General features: G+C 57.0%; 4 protein-coding genes across 5 annotated transcripts; 1 reads left to right on the top strand and 3 right to left on the bottom strand.

Moving 5' to 3' along the window:
• Nucleotides 1-410: 410 nt before the first annotated feature.
• Nucleotides 411-3,184, bottom strand: CAMK2N1 (calcium/calmodulin dependent protein kinase II inhibitor 1). Its single transcript, XM_030463685.1, has 2 exons — nt 3,012-3,184; nt 411-1,922 (listed from the first exon to the last, which is right to left on the bottom strand). The coding sequence occupies exons 1-2, from the start codon at nt 3,169-3,171 to the stop codon at nt 1,852-1,854; spliced, it is 231 nt and encodes a 76-aa protein (XP_030319545.1). The 5' UTR covers nt 3,172-3,184; the 3' UTR covers nt 411-1,851.
• A 3,331-nt stretch (nt 3,185-6,515) lies between these two features.
• On the bottom strand, nt 6,516-9,034 carry MUL1 (mitochondrial E3 ubiquitin protein ligase 1). The gene is made up of 4 exons (XM_030463614.1): nt 8,891-9,034; nt 8,704-8,791; nt 8,167-8,287; nt 6,516-7,318 (listed from the first exon to the last, which is right to left on the bottom strand). Exons 1-4 carry the CDS (start codon nt 9,008-9,010, stop codon nt 6,583-6,585), a joined length of 1,065 nt encoding a protein of 354 aa, XP_030319474.1. The 5' UTR covers nt 9,011-9,034; the 3' UTR covers nt 6,516-6,582.
• Nucleotides 9,035-10,870: 1,836 nt separating this feature from the next.
• Nucleotides 10,871-13,316, bottom strand: FAM43B (family with sequence similarity 43 member B). 2 transcript variants are annotated; one of them, XM_030463827.1, is made up of 2 exons: nt 12,622-13,316; nt 10,871-12,406 (listed from the first exon to the last, which is right to left on the bottom strand). In XM_030463827.1, the coding sequence occupies exon 2, from the start codon at nt 11,969-11,971 to the stop codon at nt 11,078-11,080; it is 894 nt and encodes a 297-aa protein (XP_030319687.1). In that variant the 5' UTR covers nt 11,972-12,406; nt 12,622-13,316; the 3' UTR covers nt 10,871-11,077. The 2 variants fall into 2 exon arrangements, with proteins under 2 accessions (XP_030319687.1, XP_030319686.1); XM_030463826.1 differs by lacking the exon at nt 12,622-13,316 and having other exon boundaries at nt 10,885-11,067; nt 11,170-12,041.
• Nucleotides 13,317-14,744: 1,428 nt separating this feature from the next.
• CDA (cytidine deaminase) lies at nt 14,745-17,199 on the top strand. The gene is made up of 4 exons (XM_030463828.1): nt 14,745-14,949; nt 15,271-15,382; nt 15,642-15,696; nt 16,438-17,199. The coding sequence occupies exons 1-4, from the start codon at nt 14,784-14,786 to the stop codon at nt 16,549-16,551; spliced, it is 447 nt and encodes a 148-aa protein (XP_030319688.1). The 5' UTR covers nt 14,745-14,783; the 3' UTR covers nt 16,552-17,199.
• The last annotated feature ends 715 nt before the right edge of the window (nt 17,200-17,914 follow it).

Genomic DNA, 17,914 nt, shown 5'->3' with positions numbered 1-17,914 from the left:
CCCCAGGTCCATCATGGCACAAACCACACCAGCCCTGCTGGCCAGCATGCTGCATGGAGAGCAATATTTTATTGGCAATGAAACCCCATCCCTGGGACCCTTTTGCCCTGGTGTGATGATGTTTTTATTCCCTGGCCCCGCACACAGGATTGATTGTGCCCTCAGCCACACAGGAGGGAGCAAAACCATTCCCTGTGAACCCCACACTGCTTCCAAGATCTGGGTTTTTGTGGGGAGGCCACCCCGGGATGAAAGTCCCCCTTTTTCCACAGGGTTTTCCCAGCAGAGGGACACAGACACTTTTTGTGTCTCCAGCAGCAACTTCCACACTGAATTTCTCCATTAAATTTGTGCCCCAGAAGTGTTTTCCCACCCAATGAAAAAACTATCCTGTAAACAAATCTTTATTATAGTTAATTATTTGGAGTGCAGCGTGGCCTTGGTTGCTGGGGATTGGTGCTGGAGGGTGGTAAGGTTTTCCTAGGGATTTTTTGGAAGTTTTTAGGTGGACAGGGAGGGATCTGACAGCACTGGGCCCTGGCTGCAGGCAGGAACGCACGGCAGACCCACAAGTATTTTTATCTCTCTTTTTTTTTTTTTTTTTTCTGTTTTGTTTCACTTTTCCTTTTTATTTGGACATTGCAGAAATAGCCCTGTGTAGTGGATAAAAGTGCAACATACACAATATTTAAGAAAAGGAGGAAAGAAAAAAAAAAAAACAACCTGCCTTAAGTTCTGTCAGTCCAAGTCCTGAACAGAGCCCAATCCCCGGTGCATGAGGCACCTCTTTTTTTTTTTTCCTTCCCCTTTTTTCTTCACGCACATCATGCAAAAAGAGTTGGAAAAGAAAGATTAGAAAAGATAAGTCAAAGGAAACCCCCACGAGAGATCAACCAAGCCCTAGAAAGAGCAGAGAGCCCCAAGCTGGGGAGGGAATCACTGCCCTTGGGCATCTCCAGGTGTTTGGCACTCTTGTGATTACATTAGATATTTATATATATATTTTTTTTTTTTAATACAGTCTAGTAAAGAGAAGAAACTGCCACAATATAAGGAAAAAAAATAGAACCAAGATCACTCACACTACAGACTGAATGGTAGTTAAAAAAAGCCAAGCATCCCTCTGCCCCTCCCCCCAAACATATAAAATCTGTCCCTTTGCTCACAGCAACCAAGTACAAGCTTTAAAAAATAATCCAGCAATTCTTCCTCTAGACCCTTCCTTTATAAAAGTTTTGTTGTAGTTTTTCACCCTCCCCTCCCAGCCCCTTGAGAACCTTAAAATGAAATGTATAGATATAGATTTTTAATATCATTTCCCAACATCCAAAGACATCAACATACAAAAAAAAACCAAAACCCAACCAAGTGGTATGGGAGGGGATCGGGTGGGACAGCCAAGTGCACGGATTCATTTTTGCAAGATTAAATAATGTAAACAAGGTGCCCGCTGGGAATGACCCTGCCTAGGGGGGTGCCCCCCTTTCTCTTCCACTGTCCCCCCGTTTCCTTTTACTCCCTGATCTAGCATGGCACAAGCTTCATCCCACTGAGACAAGAAATCACGAGTAATTCAGCGCCACGATGCCTCCAGCTGTCCCTCGTGCTGGTGGGGTGGGGATGGGTTTTTTTCCAATTATTATTATTTGAATTATTCTGATTCTTGCATTTGTTTCTGGGCTCTTCCTGTCTCTGGGCTGGTGAGGGTGCCTTTCCCAGTGCTTCCTCAGCACCATCACTTCAATCTTGTGGGGTTGGATTGATTTTGGTCGATAACTTGTGCCCCACCACCACCACCATCTCTTCCCCTCGGGGCCCCTCCAGCTTCAACCCAGCATCCCCGGGGAGGTTTTATACATCAGGAGGGTTTTTCTCCGTGAGATTTTGCAGCACATCATCAATCCGATCATCTTCAATAACCACTGGAAAGGAGAGGGGGGGAAAAAAACAAACAGAACCGTGAGGAATCTAGTGTCCCAGGATGGAGCTCCCCACAGCCAAGGTCTCCCCAGGGTGGTGGGCACCCTGCCGTGGCTCTGGGGGGAATCTCACTGGTGGTAAAGCTGGTGTGATGCTCCCGGGGGGGTCCTGGGACCTGCTGGTGCATCCCGGGGGACACCCGGTGCTCTTATCCCCAGGGAGGGCACCAAAACCCTAGCCTAGTGCCTGGGGTATGGTGCCGTGTCCCCAGGAAAGGTTCCTTCACCTCTACACCTTCAGGAAGGTCCCCAGGGCATGATTCCCTGTCCCTAAGGAAGGTCCCCACAGCCCAACACCCTCGGGAAGGTCCCTGGGGCACGGTGCCTGACAGCCCCCGGGGACCAGGTGCCCTGTTCTCGAGGATGCTCCGTGCATCCCAGTAAGGTCCCTAGTGCCCCGTTCCTGGAGAAGGTTCCCGGTACGTGATGCCCGACATCCTGCAGAGATGCCCGGTGCACCGTGCCCTGTCCCTGGGGACGGTCCCCAGTGTCCTACATCCCTGGGGAAGGTCCCTAGGACACGATGCCCCCCATCCCGGCGGGGATGCCCGGTGCACTGTGCCCTGTCCCCAGGGATGTTTCCTTGCATCCTGGGAAGGCTTTCGTTGCCCCATCTCCGGGGAAAATCCCTGGGATGTGATCCAGACATCCCGCAGGGCCCCTGGTGCATCATTACCGCTCCCCGATGATGCTCCCCGCAGCCCGGGAAGGCTCCCAGTGTCCTTCATCCCTGGGGATGGTCCCCGAGGCACGATGCCCGACACCCCTCCGGGATACCCGGCGCACCGCGCCCTGTCCCCAGGGATGCTTCCCGGTGTCCCGCATCCCCGGGGAGGTACCGAGAACACGATGCCTGACCCCGCGCCAGGATGCCCGGTACAGCTGCACCTTGTCCCCAGGGACCCTCCCCTGTGTCCCACATCCCCGAGGCCGCTCCCGCTCCCCTTTGCCCTTCATCCCGGCCGGGCTCCCTCTTCCCCCTCTCCATGGAAGATGTCGATTCCTCCCGTTTCCCGACCCGCCGGCACCCACCTCTCTTGCTGCGGCCGATCTGCCCCAGCTTGGGGGGCCGCTTGCCTTGCCCGCCGGCCAGGAGCCCGTCGGGGCCGCGGAGCCGCAGGGGGAAGGGCAGCTGCCCCACGGCCGCGTCCCCCTCCAGCTGCCCCTCGCCGTAGGGCGGCCCCTCCGACATGGGGGCGGCAGGGGGGGGGCCGCCGCCGCCGCCACCCCCCGACAGTCTCCCGGGGCGCGGGGCCCGCGGGCCCGGGGCAGCGGCGGAGCGGCCCGGGGGGGGAACGGGACGGGACGGGACGGGGGGGGGGGCGACCGCCCCGTCACATCCCGGCCCGGGCCGGCGCTACTGGCGGCTCCCGCGGCTGCGGCGGCGGCTCCGGTAGCTCTAGCGATAGAGGAGCGGGGGGCGGGACCGAGAGGAATAGGGCGGGAGCGGCACCGCCCCCGGTGGGCTGCCCCACAGCCCCGGGGATCCCCCGGGCTGCCCCGTCGGTATGCTTCGAACCCATCCTAAGGGGGTCTGAGCTGCCCCACAGCTTGATTGGGGAGCTCAGAGCTGCCCCACAGCAGCCTCGGGGAGGCCCCGAGCTGCCCCGCACCGTCCCCAGGGAACCCCTCATGAACCCTGGGGGACTCGGAGCTGCCCCGCAGCATCCAGGCTGGAGCAACTGCCCTGGAGCAACTCCCTATGAGCCCACACTACCCTACGGCATCTCCAAGGATCTCGGAGCTGCACTGCAGCATCCCCGAGGTGCCTTGCAGTATCCCTGAGCAGCCGGGAGCTGCTCCACAGCATCCCTGAGGACCCAGGATCTGCCCCACTGCCACATCTCGGGAGCCCAGAGCTGCCCGGCAGAATCCCTGGGGCTGACCCACGGTATTCCTGGGGACCCCAGAACCTGTCCCCCAGGGAGCAGGGGCTCAGCCCCACATCTGCCCGGCAGTAATGAGCTGTTGTGGAGTCCCTGGTGCTTCCTGGGGGGCTGCAAGTTGGGGGAGCAGCCTGGATGCTCTCAGCTGTGGGTCCCCAGGCCCAGTCCCTGTGTGAACCTTTCCTGGGGGTCTGTGGGAGGGCTTTGGAGCCATTGCCAGCTTCCTGTGGGGTTTTCCTGCAGCCCTCAGGATTATTGCCCAGCACAGGGAGAAAGCCTGGCCATGGGAAAGGGGGGGGGGGGCTATCATTTTGGGGCAGCCCACTGTTCAGGGCCCCTCTCGTGCATCTGCACAGCAGAGCTGGGGGAGGGGAACACAAAGTGTGGGGACAGCAAAGCTGGGGTGGAGCAGATTTCTCCAGAAATTGGGAACTCAGAAGCTTTTGGGGTTGAGTAGGACAGGGCACCCTGTGATCCTGGGGTGCTGCTCCCAGCTTCAAACCCCCCCCCCCTCCACACACACCACAGACATTTGCTGCAATCCTCAGCTCCTGGACCCCCCCAAACCCCCCGTGGCACCCCCGCCCACCCCTGAGCTGTCAGCTCCTTACATAAGGTTGCATCCACACACGAGATATTGTGGGGGGAAAACTTGGGAACAGAAGGTGAAAGGTGGGGGGGGGGCAGATGAACAGTTCCCCCCACACCAAAAACAAACAAACAGAAAAAAGGGGCATTTTTAGGCTCTGTGTGGTGGCTTCTTTCCCTGGGGAATATGGTGAGCTTCCAGCTGTATCCTCCATCCCTCTGCCTCGGAGGAGGGGGCGGGGGGGTGACATTCCGGCTGTCCCCACGGAGGGGATGAGGCTTTTTGGGGTGGCCGGTGTCCCCCCTGATGAAAAATGCAGCCAGGGAAGGAGAGGCAGAGCCTTGATAGGGCAGAAAAGGCTCCGGCCTTTAATTAATTGTGGTGTGGTGTCATCAGTAAAGCCCCCACCAAAAAAGAGGGGGGCAGGGGGAGAGGGCATGAAGCACCTGTGTGCCCATGCCCATGAATTTGGTCCCGCAGGTGTGTGAGGACAGGGCAGGGCAGGGGATGGGGGGAGGGAGCCAGCCTTTTTTTTTTTTTTTTTTTTTTTTCTTTTCCATGGCTGGCAGAAAAAAAAAAAAAAAAAAAAAAAGCCTCTAAATGTGAATTTTACAGCAGAAAATTGCTTTTTTAAGCAAAGGAGTCGGGGGGGGCTCGGCTGGGCTGATATTCAGCCAGAAGGACGGGGACACTCGGGTGCGAGGTCCAGGGAAGTCGCTGGGAGTTTCTTGTTTGTGGATTTAATTTCCACCCCGCACTTGGAGCTGCTGAGCTGAGATTGAATTCCCTGGCAGCAGCTGAAGGGCACTGAGGGCAGGGCGAGAGGACGGACATCTCCCCAGCCTGCATTTTCCTGCTCGGATTTGGGCTTTTCATGCTGGGATTTGGGGTTTTGCCGATGGGATGTGGGGTTTTCCGATGGGATTCGTGGTTTTTTCCGATGGGATCCGGGATTTGCCAGGCAATCACTGCCATCTACAGCCAGCAGCCGAGCTCTTCGCCACCTTTCCCAGCAGCGGGGTTTGGGATCAGCCAGGAAATGAAGCCTGGGGGGTTGTGTTGTGCCCAGCAGCCGAAGCAGCTTTTCGACACTGCCCGGGCAGCTCGTTAATGTTTAACGAGAGAACAACCCCTTTCCCTCTTCAATTCACTACTTTTCCAAGCAGTTTGTTTCCTTTTCCGGGCTGTTTCCCTTTCAGACACACCGGGGAGCCCCAGGGGAGCGGGATGCCGGCAGCTCAGCAGAGGAGGGTGGGATCTTCCCCCCCCAGATCCCAGGAGATGCTGAAATACTGAGAATTTCGGCTGTTCCTGCTCCAGGCTCCTTGAACAAGGGCTCCCCCAACCAACCCTGTGCTGCAAGTGAATCCTCTGTTAACTGGAGCAGCACTCTGGGTTTGCTAACCCTCCTGGGTGCAGGTTTTTGGGAAAATGGGGGAGTTGGGGAAGGGGATGTGAAGTTTGCCTGGGGAGGGCTGCAGATCCCATCCCTCCCTTTCCAGCTGGGATTAATGACCCAACACACACACACTTTTCATCCTGTTTTATTCCTTCACTTCCCATTTTTCCTCACAGCTCAAGCCAAGGTGAGAAATAGGCCACGGCCATTCCCCCTCCCCATTCTCATGTCCCAGTTGTCACAATCTGACGTCCTCAGTGATGACAAAGTGGCCCGTGTTCACACAATCCCCCCCCAAAAATCCTGTCTCAAAGCCCCCTCCCCATGGTCCGTGAGTCCCAGAGCCAGGTGCCAGTGTCACCCAAATTCTGAAGAAGCCATAATCCATGTGTTTGTTGTCCTCCCCTCCCCCGTTTTTATGAGCTGGGGGTGTCAATAGCTCCCTCCCCTTTGAACCCTGTTAAAAGTCCACCTTTTAACAGGAAAAGCTTGGAACTGCATCTCCCTTTGGAAGGAAAACTTCTGGATCAGGGGTGTGAGCCCCCCCACCAGCTGGATCAACCTCTTCCAAGCCAGATCCAAGCACCACCTACTCCCTCCCCTGCCCCCCAAAATTAACCCACCCACCCACCCCCGTCCAAGCAGCCAGGCAAGACAACCCCTTCCCCAGAGGCAGCTTTAATTCCAAAAAAAAAAACCAAACAAAAGCTTTCCGGAGGGTACTAAAGTTCAGCTGTTGTACAAAGGCACCACCCTGGCGATGGGCTGCCGGCAGATGGGGCACCTCCTGGGCTCGGGCAGAGCTCGGTAGCACTCCGTGCAAGAGCAGACGTGGCCACACTCCAGGAAGACGCAGGATTTGGTGTTGCCGAGGCAGATGACGCAGGCGTTTTTGAGCGTCTCCCCTCCCAGCCCTTCGGCGGTCGCTTCCCTCAGCAGGCGTTCCTGGGCTTGCCGGAACTCCTCCTGCATCTGCCTGAGCTGGCGCCTCTGGCGGTGCTGCCGGAACTGCTTGCGGAGGAGGTAAAGGAGGAGGGCGGAGGTGGCGAAGCCAAAGAGGAGGGTGAGGATTTTCCAAAAGCGGGCGCTGGATTCGTGTTTTTGCAGCAAAGAGTCGAAATCCCCCCCGCTGAGGTAGTAAGGCATCCCCTGCTTGGGGGGCTGCAGCTTGAGGGTGGTGTTGTCCAGCACCAGCTCCCCCACCCCCGTCAGTGTCGCCCCCACCTTCAGCATCTGCTCTGTCTCCTGGATGCCCTTGGGGCGCTCTCCGCTGATGTAGTGCCCGATGACGTCGGTGAAGGATTGGACCGAGGGGTGGAACTTCTCGTACACGGTCTCCAGGCTGAGCTCTGCAGCCTCCAGAGGCTTCATCACCCGTACAGCGATGTCACCACCTTCCTCCTGAGGGACCAGCTGGAAGGGGGTGGTGTTGGTTCTCTGGTGGATGATCTTTTCATAATCGTTCCTGGGGTAAAGGGAGAAAGCAGAACAGCAAGGGCTGAGCTGCTTCCCAACCCCTGAGGCTGGGGGAGAGGCTGCATGAGCTGAGCTGCCCCCGGAGAAGTTTGCCCGGGGGGGATAGCAGTGCTTTTTCCTCTTTTTTCCCCTCTTTTCTCTCTCTGCCCTCACCTCAAGGCTGCTGCAGCCCCTCCAGAGGCAGTGTGGGCTCCCACCAACAATAGGAGAGGATTTCAGTCCCCTTTAACCCCCCCCAGGCCTTCCTGTGGCTGCCAGAACCCCCCTGCCTGGAGGAGCAGTGCCTGCCACACACACAGCTGTGGATCTTCATACCTGATATCCCAGGAGTCCAGGCTGAAGGAGCAGCACTGCCATTTTGGCTCAGCAGCCAGGCTGCTCCTGGGACCCTCTCCAGGTCTCCTGGGTGCAGGCAGCACCCAAATCCAACTGAAGTTCTGGTTTGGATGTGTTCTTTCACTTGGGAAACCCCACCCTGAGCAACACCCTGCACAGGGGGGGTTCCTCTGTGTGCTCCTCATCTGCAGCCCTGACAGAATCTCTGAAAACCCAAACCTGCCCCATTTTGGCAGCTGTAATCATAGAATCCTAGACTGTCAGGTTGGAAAGGACTTCAAGGATCATCGGGTCCAACCTTTCTAATACTGTTGATGTGAGATGTCGTAGCACCTCATCCAGCTGTGACTTCAAACTTCCCAAAGAATCCCTTCCCCTGGGAGACCATTCCAGTGCCTGTCTCTCCTCAGGGTCTGATGGGGTCCAGGTCTGGGGTACCTTGGTGCTTGTAGTCATTTGAGGGGGTCTGTAAGCTGGGTACTGGGGGGGTGGGGCACCTACCAGAGGTGGGTGGTTCGGTTCCACACCATTTTGTGCTCCTGCAGTGTCAGCCTCTGGACCACTCCCTTGCAGTTCTCCACAAACTGGCTGCTCAGGGTCTCCTTCACGGACCTGACCACACCTGGGTGACAAATCAGAACCACGTAGTTGATTTTCTGCTCTGCTTTATGTCATGCTCTGAGAGCAGGAGCCATGGCTGGTGGTGCCTGAGGGGGGAGCTGAGCTGGGCAGGGCAGGGCAGGGGATGCTGTGTGCCTCCACTTCAGCAAAGCTCTGGACACCATCTCCTGTAACATCCTCAGAGAGAAGCTCAGGAAAGGTGGGTTGGTTCCTTGAGGGTGCAGTGAGGTGGGTTGGGAACTGCCTGAAGGGCAGTGCTTGGAGGGTTGTGCTCACAGAATCACGGGATGCTATGGGATGGAAGGGACCTTAAAGATCATCCAGTTCCAACCCCCCACTGACAGTAGCAGCACCCTGGAGAAACCCGCCCGGGTGAGGAACCTTCCCCCACTGCCCCGCTCCAGGCCCTGCCCCTACCTTCGATCACAGCGTAGGGCACGCATCGCCCCGGAGCTTCCAGCAGCACCGCTCGCAGGTCCCCATCCAGCCGGAGCCTCCTGGCGCCCTACAGGGAGGAAACGGAGGCCGTGGCTCAGCCACCGGAATCAGGCCGCAGGTCGGGCCCGGCCCCGTGCGGGCCGCTCCGGGGGCCCCTGGCACCCACCTCCAAGCCGCGGGCGACGCGGGCCTTCTGCCGGTACACGGAGTAAAAGAGGGCGGTGAGCGCCGTGCTGGCTGCCAGCAACGCGGCCTGCGTGGCCGAGGGCCGCCCGCCGCCCTCCATGGCTGCCGTTACCGCGGCAACAGCCTGCCGGCGCTCTGTGATGACGCAGGTCGCGGCGCTCTGCCTGTCCGCACCGCCACCATAGAGGCGCGGTCCGCCGGGGCCGCTGCTGCTGCTGTGGCTGGAGGGGAGCGAGCGGCCACGAAGCGCTCGGAGCTCCCCCTAAAACAGCCTCGTTGGGGGCCGGAGGGGCCCAGGTCCCGCACCCGCCAGGCCTGGGAGGGGGCCTCGGGGTGGGGGAAGGTGGAAATCCCGGGGGGCAGTGGCGGGGTGCAGGCCTGTACCCAGCCCTGCCTTGGGGCATGGGGGAGGCTCAAACCCCGGCCCCTCAAGGACTCGGGAGAGGGGGGGGGGTTGGCCCAAATCCCAGCCGGGCCTCAGGTTCTTGGTGTTAGAATCACAGAATCATAGAACTGGCTGGGTTGGAAGGGACCTCAGAGCTCATCAAGTCCAACCCTTGATCCACTCCCCCCGTGGTTCCCAGCCCATGGCACTCAGTGCCACATCCAGGCTCTTTGGAAAGATCTCCAGACACGGAGAATCCACTACTTCCCTGGGCAGCCCATTCCAATGCCTGATCACCCTCTCCAGAAAGAAATTCTTTCTCATCTCCAACCTAAACCTCCCCTGGCACAACTTGAGACCCTGCCCTCTTGTCTTGCTGAGAGTTGCCTGGGAAAAGAGCCCAACCCCCCCCTGGCTCCAACCTCCTTTCAGGGAGTTGCAGAGAGTGATGAGGTCTCCCCTGAGCCTCCTCTTCTCCAGCCTCAACACCCCCAGCTCCCTCAGCCCTTCCTCACAGCAATTCTGCTGGATCCCTTCACAGCCTCCTTGCTCTTCTCTGGACCTGCTCCAGCACCTCAATCTCCTTCCTGGGCTGAGGGGCCCAGAACTGGACACAGGACTCGAGGAGTGGCCTCACCAGAGCTGAGCACAGGGGCAGATGTCGAATGCCCCCAGGGCTCTGGGGTGGGGGTCACTTCCCCCCTCTCTCCCCGAGTTTGGGTGGGTGGGGGCTGCGAATCGAGCAGGGACTGCAAAGCTGTGGGGCTGTCGGGCCAAAGCTCTCCCCTCATAGTCTGGAGGGGGGGTGTCTGCCCAACCCCAGCCCTGCAGTGCCTCTGACAAGCGGGGTTAAACCCTCAGAGGGATGTGGGGCAGCTGCACCCCATGGCCCCCCAAAAGCTCTCCTGCCCCCCTACATTGCGGGGACACAGCACAGCCCCATTTTTAGGGTCTTTCTCCCTCACCTCATGCAGGGCTGTGCTGGGGGGGAAACAAGCCCCCACTCCCCCCACCTGGCCCCTCACCAACATTCATTCTGGGGAAGCAGCACAAGGACTGGGGGGGGGAAAACAAATTGGTAAATTTTTAAAAAAATGATTAATGTTTAGGGCCTCGGCGCTGCATTTGGGGTGGAGGGTGAGGGTCTGCAGACCACACCCGCTCTCTGCTAGGGGTCTGAGGGGCCAAACCCCCATCGCAGCCCCCTCACCTGCTTCCCCCCCCCCCAAAGTTCTATATTTAAGAGCCCGTGTTGCCATGACAACGCGTTGCGGCTCTCCTCAGCCCTCGGTGCCGCAGGGAGGGTGCGGAAAGCGCTGGGGAGACCCCCGCAGTCCTCCCCACCCACTTCTCCAGCTTGGCTTTGCTTTCCAGGGGTAAATTTGGTATAAACCATACCCCCCCCCCCAAAAAAAAACAAAAAAAAAAAAAACAAACAAAAACAAAACAACAACAACAAAAAACCCACCACCAAAACCCAACAAGAAAACCAAAAAAACCCAAACCCCCCACAGCTGCCAAGCTTAACTCTTCCTTTCCCGTTTGTCCAGGCGAGACACAGGCGCTGCTGACACCACCAGAAATCGATTCCATTTATTAGGGCTGCCGCAGAGGAAGCAGGAGAGGAGGCTCGTGTGGCGAGGGAGGGGTGGGTGCTCCTGGCAAAAAAACCAAAGCCACCACTTTGTCCGGGTTTGTCCCCGAGGAGGGTCCGACTTGGCCTTGGGGTGTCAGGAGGGCCACCCCCCACTCCCCCCCCCCAAAACAGGGTGACCCCGCTGCTCAGCAGGCCGGGGGTCGGGGGCCGCGCAGGCTGCACCCCCCCATCTCCCTGGCCAGCCGCAGCACGGCGGGGCCACCCTCCCCATGGGGTGTCCCGGGGCTGAAGGCTGCCACCTCCTCCTCCTCCTCCTCCAGGATGGAGCTGAGGCGGGGGGCAGAGCGGGTCCTCTCGGCGGGTGGGCGGTAGGGACATTTGGCGTTGAGCAGGCGGCGGAGGGGAGCCAAGGGGACGATGGACTCCCCCAGGAGCTGCTGCTGGACGTGTCGGAAATCATTCTGCCTCTTGAGCCTCTTGAACTCGCTGAAGGCTGCAGAGGAGGTCTGGTAGAGGAGCAGGGCCATGGCTCGGGCTTTGTCGGCTTTGGGGAGCAGGACGGCGTGGCAGCGCAGCACCACCGCCTTGTTCTTCACCTGGTGCCGATAAACCCAGGCGAAGATTTTCGGGTGCCGGCGGTCGGCTGCGCAGTAAGTGATGCGGTGCAGGAGGTACGCGTGGCCCGGCCGGCGGGTCCCTTTCTCGCAAGGGGTCATCCGGATCCCTTGGGGTCCCAACGTCAGCTTCATCTTGGCCCCGCCGGCCCCGCCGTCGCTTTTAGCCCAAATCTTGCTTACCGCCTCTTCCGTGCAGCCCTCGCCTTTGGCGTGCAAGGTGACGGCGTTGCCCAGGTACCTCACCGTGTAAGTCGGGTCCTCCTTGTTCAGCTCCACTTTCTGCCTTTTCCCTCGGAAGACGCTGCCCAACCTTTCCAGCGGGCAGTCGGGCAAGAGATCCGGGCAGGAGCGGAGGAAACCGGCCAGCAGAGCCGCGTAGCTCAAGCCCGGCCCCAAGCTCTTCCCTTTACACTTACGATCGTTTTCCACCAGCACAAACTTGCTCCGGCGCCAGGGCAGCATCTCCACCCCCCCGCTTCTTTACCCCCCCCCCCCACCACAAACCCTTTTGCAGAAGAAACCCCCACCCAAACCACCCCAAAAACAAGCTGGATGGGGGGTGTGTTTGTGGGGGGGGTGGGTGGGTTTCGGGGGAGGTTATCCCCACACCCCCCACCCACCCAGGGTGGTGGTGGTGGGGGGATATGCCCCTACCCTGGAGTTCAGCGCTGTATCCCCCGCCGCTGTCAACCCCCGGAGGAGGAGGAGGAGGAGGAGGATTCGGGAGATGCTTTGACCGAGAAGAATCGCCCAGCTCCGGGAGCTGCCGCCTGCCTTTAGCTGCGGGAACAACGGCTGCGGGGACGTGGAGATCCGGGGGGGGCTGGGGGGGCTGCTCCACCTCCCTGCACGTCGCCCCGGACGCACGCTTCGTGCTCAGGCAGGGAGATGAAGATGCTGGGGGAAAAAAAAAGGAAATTACACGCACATCAGCTTCCCCCTTCCCTTCAGGCAGCAGCCAGACCCCCAACCTGCATTTGGGAGCTGGGGGGGGAGGGGGAACCAGCGCAGGATCCAGAGGGATGATTTCTAGGGAGGATCAGACTGTGTCATGAGAAGAGGGGGGGAAAAGAAAAAAAAAAAAAAAAGAAAAAAATGTTCTCTCCCCAAACCTGAGCGTTGCACAAGAGATCTGCAGATCTGCCAGTTTCATTTCATTCTTTGCTCCAGAATCCCCATTTCTCCCCTCACAAATTGAGCTTTTGGCTTTTAACCTGTTGCTTTTAAGCCCAGCTGAGTTGCCAGGGGAGAAGGGAGAGGCAGGGATTTTGGGGATTGATTTTTTGGGGGAGTGCTGCGAGGTGCCAGCAAGATTTCAGCCCTGCAGTGAGGGTTCAGGCTGTTCAGGAGTTCACCTCCTTCAGCTCAAACCCTAATTTCTGCTTTTTCCCCCCCCCCCCCCCCCCCCCCCCCATTTTTACCATCTGATGGGTGCAGCGGGGTGCCCCACTACTTTCAGGGACCCTCATAGAGGCTTTGGCTGCCTTGGGAGGGGAGAGGGGTAAACTGACAGCGTTTGGTCCCAATTTTAAACCATTATTTTAGGGTTGCAAACCTGAGCAGGCTGTTGCAGGGAGGTGGAAGCCATTTCCCAGTTTTTCTATGGTTTGTACGAAGCAACTGCAGCCTTGAAATAGCATTTTCAGAGGCAGGCAGCACCCACCCCACTGCTCTGGCTGCCACCACTTCACAGGTAATAGCAATAATACAGAAGAATGCCAAAACCACAGAAAACTGTGGGACTTTTGGGGAGAGTTTCAGCTTTTTCCTGTGTTTTGGGGTGTGTGCACTGGAATGGTTTTGGGGAGGTGGCAATTAGTGAATTAGTGCAAATGAGGAAGGTTTGCATCCACACCAGCTTTAGTCTCTCATTATTTCTGTTCTTGCCCTCAGTGACAGAGGGAAAGACTTGTTAGGTAATTCCTCAGCATCCAAGGTTTAAAGCCAGCCCCAAACCCCCAAACCTCCTTTTTTTCTTTTTTCTTTTTGTAGATCCCACATTATTTAGGAGGGAGGGGTCTTGCTGCTCTGGTCTGATGTGCCTCACACCAGGTGCCCTGGGGCTGCTTTTCCTTTTTTTCTCCCAGATTTTGAGTGGATTCTTCCATGTAATGGGGCTGTGGGCATGGGAGCATCATTTCAGGTGGAAAACAACCAGAATTTCCACTTCAAAAACTGAAAAAAAAAGAAAAAAAAAAAAAAAAAAAAAAGCTGTGAGCTGTTTCAGGGCTGGCAGTTCCTAGCTGCCTGTCATCAGTAGGTTTCAGAGTGAACAAGCCCCTGCACAGTGCGGAGGAGGCAGCTCCCTCGGCTGTTCCCAAAGACAGCAGGGATCTCAGCCGTGGTCCCTTGGGGCACTTGTGGTCCTCTCACTGCCCCACGCTCCTTTCTTGGTGTTGAGGCCACACCAGAGGCCACGGCCGACTCAGGTCCCACATCCCAGCCTGTTTGTGGCTTGTCAGCAATGCCCCAGCACCAAGATTTGCTGGCAAAACCGTCAAGTTAAGGTCAAAATCCTCCCCAAATCCAACAGTCTGGACACAGATCACTACAATGAACCAACAGGGGCAGTGACATCCTTGCAGACAGAAAATGGGGCATGAAGCTCCTCCAGCAAGCGGGGAAAGGAGCAATTTGCTGATCCTGGAAGCAGTTTATCCCATGGGGGGGACGATTCCACAGAACCACTGGCTGAAATTCGAGGCTGAGCGTCACCAGGGTCTCTCCAAATGAGCTTTTATCCCCTCTGTCCTCAGGCAGCAGTTAAGAGACCTGGGAATGTCATCTCTATACCTTTTTCTTACCTGTTACCCATCCAGTTAATTTATTTCTTTTACTCTCACCCATCAGGACCTGTCATCCCCTGTCCCCACCCCCTAATCCCAACCCGGGAGTGATTTAATAACATTTTTCTTTCCCATGGAGCCACACAACCAGTTTTTCCACCCAAAAGGAAAAACAAAACAAACCCAGAAACAAAACCGAAACAAACCACTCGGGTGGAAAAACGCTCTGCTGGGACAGAGCAAACAGGTACAAAACTCGAAAAAAAAATTAAAAAAAAAAAAAAAAAAAAAAGGAGAGGATACATTGGGGGAACAAAATGAGGTGGCAGGAGGAAGGGGTTGGGTGTGAGGGACCCCCTGGTGCTTTGGAGCTGCTCAGTGGATGTGCCCCGGGGCGTTCTCCCGACCAGCCCAAGCAGCCCGTGTTCTCCAAGCGAGGAAATCTTTAACCGCGGCGTCAGCAGCAGGAGAGGCGGGCAGGAGCAGGCATGGAGGGTGGAGGGCAGCAGCCGAGGCCCCCGGACCAGCCCCCCCGGGAACACCTCCAGCTCCTGCTGCACCGCAGCCGGGAAGCCAAAAACTGCGCCTATTGCCCCTACAGCCGCTTCCCGGTGGGCGCCGCTCTCCTGACTGCTGGTGGGGAGATCTTCTCCGGTAAGCTGAGGCTGAGGCTCCTGCTGGGTTTTGGGGTCTTAAAAAACGTTTTAGGAGTGCAGGGAGGTCAGTTTGGGGTGCGGGTCCCGTCCCCCTCCCCTCCAGATGAGTCTCCGCAGACGCCGTCCCCGGGCGAGGCAAAGATCTCGACGGGCGAGAAAAAAGTGGGGCACGAAATAGGGAATGAGTTGGAGAGATGGGGTTGTGGAGTGCTTGGGGAAAAGGGACTTTCTCGGCCAATTCTCCCCCTTCAAAGAAACAAAGTTGCCAAGTGGTGGGGCTTGGGGGGATGCTGAAGGGGCTCTGGGGGTTTCCCCACAGGGTGCAACGTGGAGAACGCCTGCTACAACCTGGGGGTGTGTGCCGAGCGTACTGCCATCCAGAAAGCCATCTCCGAAGGACACACCAGCTTCAGGGCTATGGCCATCGCCAGGTGAGGAGTGAGCACGGTGGGGGACAGGGTGGGGGACAGGGGGAAACCCCCCCACATCCCCATCTCCTTTGCCCAAGGGGCAGAGTCTGCTGCAGCAGCTCGGGGGTTTGGGGGAAGGGGGGTGGGTTGTTATGTGGGTTTTGAGAGGAATTGGGGGGAGAAATGGATTGTGGCTCTGTATCTGTCAGTGTGAAGGTCTTCTGCACGTGCTCTCCCCTTCCAACCTGAGACTGAGCTCTGTGCCCTTATCCTTTGGCAGTGACATGGGGGACTTCATCACACCCTGTGGAGCTTGCAGACAAGTGATGAGAGAGGTGACGGACCCCAGGCATCGACCCAGGCATCTCCCCCAGACCCTTTGCCCCCAGGCCCCAAGCATCACCCTCAGACCCCAGACATCTCTCCCCTGGCTCCCAACATCTCCCCCAGACCCCAGACATCTCTCCTTACCCCAGGGATTGCAGCCTCCCACTTCCATCCCCATCTCCAGGCTCCTCACATTGCCGGATCCACTGGGAAAGGGATGTTCCTCCCTGTCTCCACAAGAAGGTCCCCGATGGTGCCCAGTGGTAATTCATTAACTCATCTTCCCCAGAGGAGTTTATTCCTCCTGGGAGCTACTGGGTGCATAGTTTGGCCCTGGAGCCATCACCTCAGCTCTTCCAAGCCCAAAAATGAGGGTTTTCCCATAAAAAAAAAGGGGTGAGGGGGTGGTGGTTTTCCCCACAGAGCCCATCCCATGGGCATCCCAGCACCCTCTGCCTATTTTTTGGTGGTTAAAATTTAACAGGTTGTGGGGGCTCAACTCAGAGGCTGGAATTGTAAAGTTTGGAGGCACCAGGGCTCCCCCTGGGTGGGTGGGGAATGACTAAAACATAGGATCTCAGCCCAAACATACCCCATGGGGCAAGGTATGCTGAAAAGCCCACCCCGAAATATATGCAATAGAGGGGGGATGCTCCTAAAAAAAATAGAAACTGCACAAATTAAAAGGATTAATTGAATAATTTAAGGGAGATTTTCATCAGTAACTTCTCCCCCCCTTTCTCCTCTAGTTTGGCACTGACTGGGACATCTATCTGACCAAAGCTGATGGCACCTACATTGTCAAGAGGCTGGAGGAGCTTTTGCCATTCTCCTTTGGCCCTGAGGACCTCAAAAAGATGTGAACAACGTGGCCACCACCATCCTGGGACCTTTAGCAGCAGGGGAGGACAGTTTTCTCCAATTTCTCTGGCGAGTAAGAAGATTTTTTGGGGGACAACTGCAATGGGAAATGTGTTTGTAGTTTGTTAAGCAACCCATTCCTCTCATCTTCTGATTCAGTGCTGGTTCCTTGGCTCACTCTTGGGACATAGTGAAAGTAAGTAATGGAAATTCTGTTATTAGAAAAAAAATTATCCTGGCTGTTGCTGTCATGGAGGGGATGTTTACAGGTAGAGAAGGAACTGATACACAGCTCCAACTTGTTGGTACAGAAAGCACTTCTTGAAGCAGGCAAAATCATTGCTTGGGAAAAGGTTGAATTCTTCAGCTGGAAATGGGAAGGGAAAAGGACAATCTCCATCCACTCTGGCAGTAATTAATCAACCAGCTCAGGCTGGCTGATTTGCTGGACCTGGGCAGTAACCACACTGAGCTGTACTTTGCTCATTTCTCTCTGGCTTGTTTTTGCTTTTATTCCATTTGTGTGGAGGAAGATGGATGAAAGGAGCTTTGGGGTCTTCTGGAGGGTTTTTCTGTCCCCAGAGCCATGCCCTTTGCTTGTTTGTACTATTAATTTAATTATGCACAATGAAAAAAAAAAAAGTGTTAGCTTTCCCCACCAGTGCTGAGCAGGGCATTACCACCTGTGCCCAAGTGAAATAAAAGCAATCCTGGTTTATCTCCTGCAGTTAAAACAAATGATGGGCTCTGGGGAAGGGGGATGCCCTGGGGCTGGCCAGGAGAGGACCAGGACACCGTGACAGCCACCGTGTCCTCTGCTCCATGCCCTGCCACACAGGAGGCACCCCCAGCACTGCACCAGGCTGTACCTTGGCTGCACTTTGCCCTGTGCCCTGCACCAAACCGTGCCCTGGCCATGTCCCCAGCTCTGTCTGGCTTTGCACCAGGCTGTATCTTGGACATTCCCAGGGCTGGGAGCTGCTGGTGCCCTGCTCCATGTCCAACCATGCACCGGGCTGTGCCCTGGCCCTGCGCAAGGCTGTGCCCAGCTGGGTCTTGCCCTGTTCTGCTCTGGGCCAAGTTCTGGTCCATGCCCTCACCACGTCTGGTCCATGCACAAATCACGTTCTGCTTTTAGATGGGATATTATGAGAAGTTTTTCACCACAGGGGTTGTCAGGGCCTGCCTGAAGATGCTGTACCGAGGGCCGTGGGTTAGTGGTGGCCTTGGCAGTGCTGGGGGAAAGGTTGGATCGGCTGATCTTAAACTGTTCTGTGGCCCTGTGCCCCGAGCCGTGCTCTGGCACTGCCCTGCCGCACCCTGGGCGGAGCACAGAGCAGGCGGAACCGTGCCCGGAACCGTGCC

This window comes from Calypte anna, chromosome 21 (genome assembly GCF_003957555.1).
Source record: "Calypte anna isolate BGI_N300 chromosome 21, bCalAnn1_v1.p, whole genome shotgun sequence".
Lineage (NCBI taxonomy): Eukaryota > Metazoa > Chordata > Aves > Apodiformes > Trochilidae > Calypte > Calypte anna.
Note: the sequence above shows the minus strand (reverse complement) of the source record. Positions and strands in the feature narration are given on the sequence as shown.

Coding starts and splice junctions, on each gene's coding strand:
- CAMK2N1 (XM_030463685.1), bottom strand. CDS start 3,171: ATGTCGGAGGGGCCGCCCTACGGCGAGGGGCAGCTGGAGGGGGACGCG. Junction 1,923..3,011: donor GATCGGCCGCAGCAAGAGAG/GTGGGTGCCGGC, acceptor TCTCCTTTCCAG/TGGTTATTGAAGATGATCGG.
- MUL1 (XM_030463614.1), bottom strand. CDS start 9,010: ATGGAGGGCGGCGGGCGGCCCTCGGCCACGCAGGCCGCGTTGCTGGCA. Junction 8,288..8,703: donor GCCCTACGCTGTGATCGAAG/GTAGGGGCAGGG, acceptor TTTGTCACCCAG/GTGTGGTCAGGTCCGTGAAG. Junction 7,319..8,166: donor AACCGAACCACCCACCTCTG/GTAGGTGCCCCA, acceptor CCTTTACCCCAG/GAACGATTATGAAAAGATCA.
- FAM43B (XM_030463826.1), bottom strand. CDS start 11,971: ATGCTGCCCTGGCGCCGGAGCAAGTTTGTGCTGGTGGAAAACGATCGT. Junction 11,068..11,169: donor GGCAGCCTTCAGCCCCGGGA/CACCCCATGGGG, acceptor GAGCAGCGGGGT/CACCCTGTTTTGGGGGGGGG.
- CDA (XM_030463828.1), top strand. CDS start 14,784: ATGGAGGGTGGAGGGCAGCAGCCGAGGCCCCCGGACCAGCCCCCCCGG. Junction 14,950..15,270: donor TGGTGGGGAGATCTTCTCCG/GTAAGCTGAGGC, acceptor GTTTCCCCACAG/GGTGCAACGTGGAGAACGCC. Junction 15,697..16,437: donor GCAGACAAGTGATGAGAGAG/GTGACGGACCCC, acceptor TTTCTCCTCTAG/TTTGGCACTGACTGGGACAT.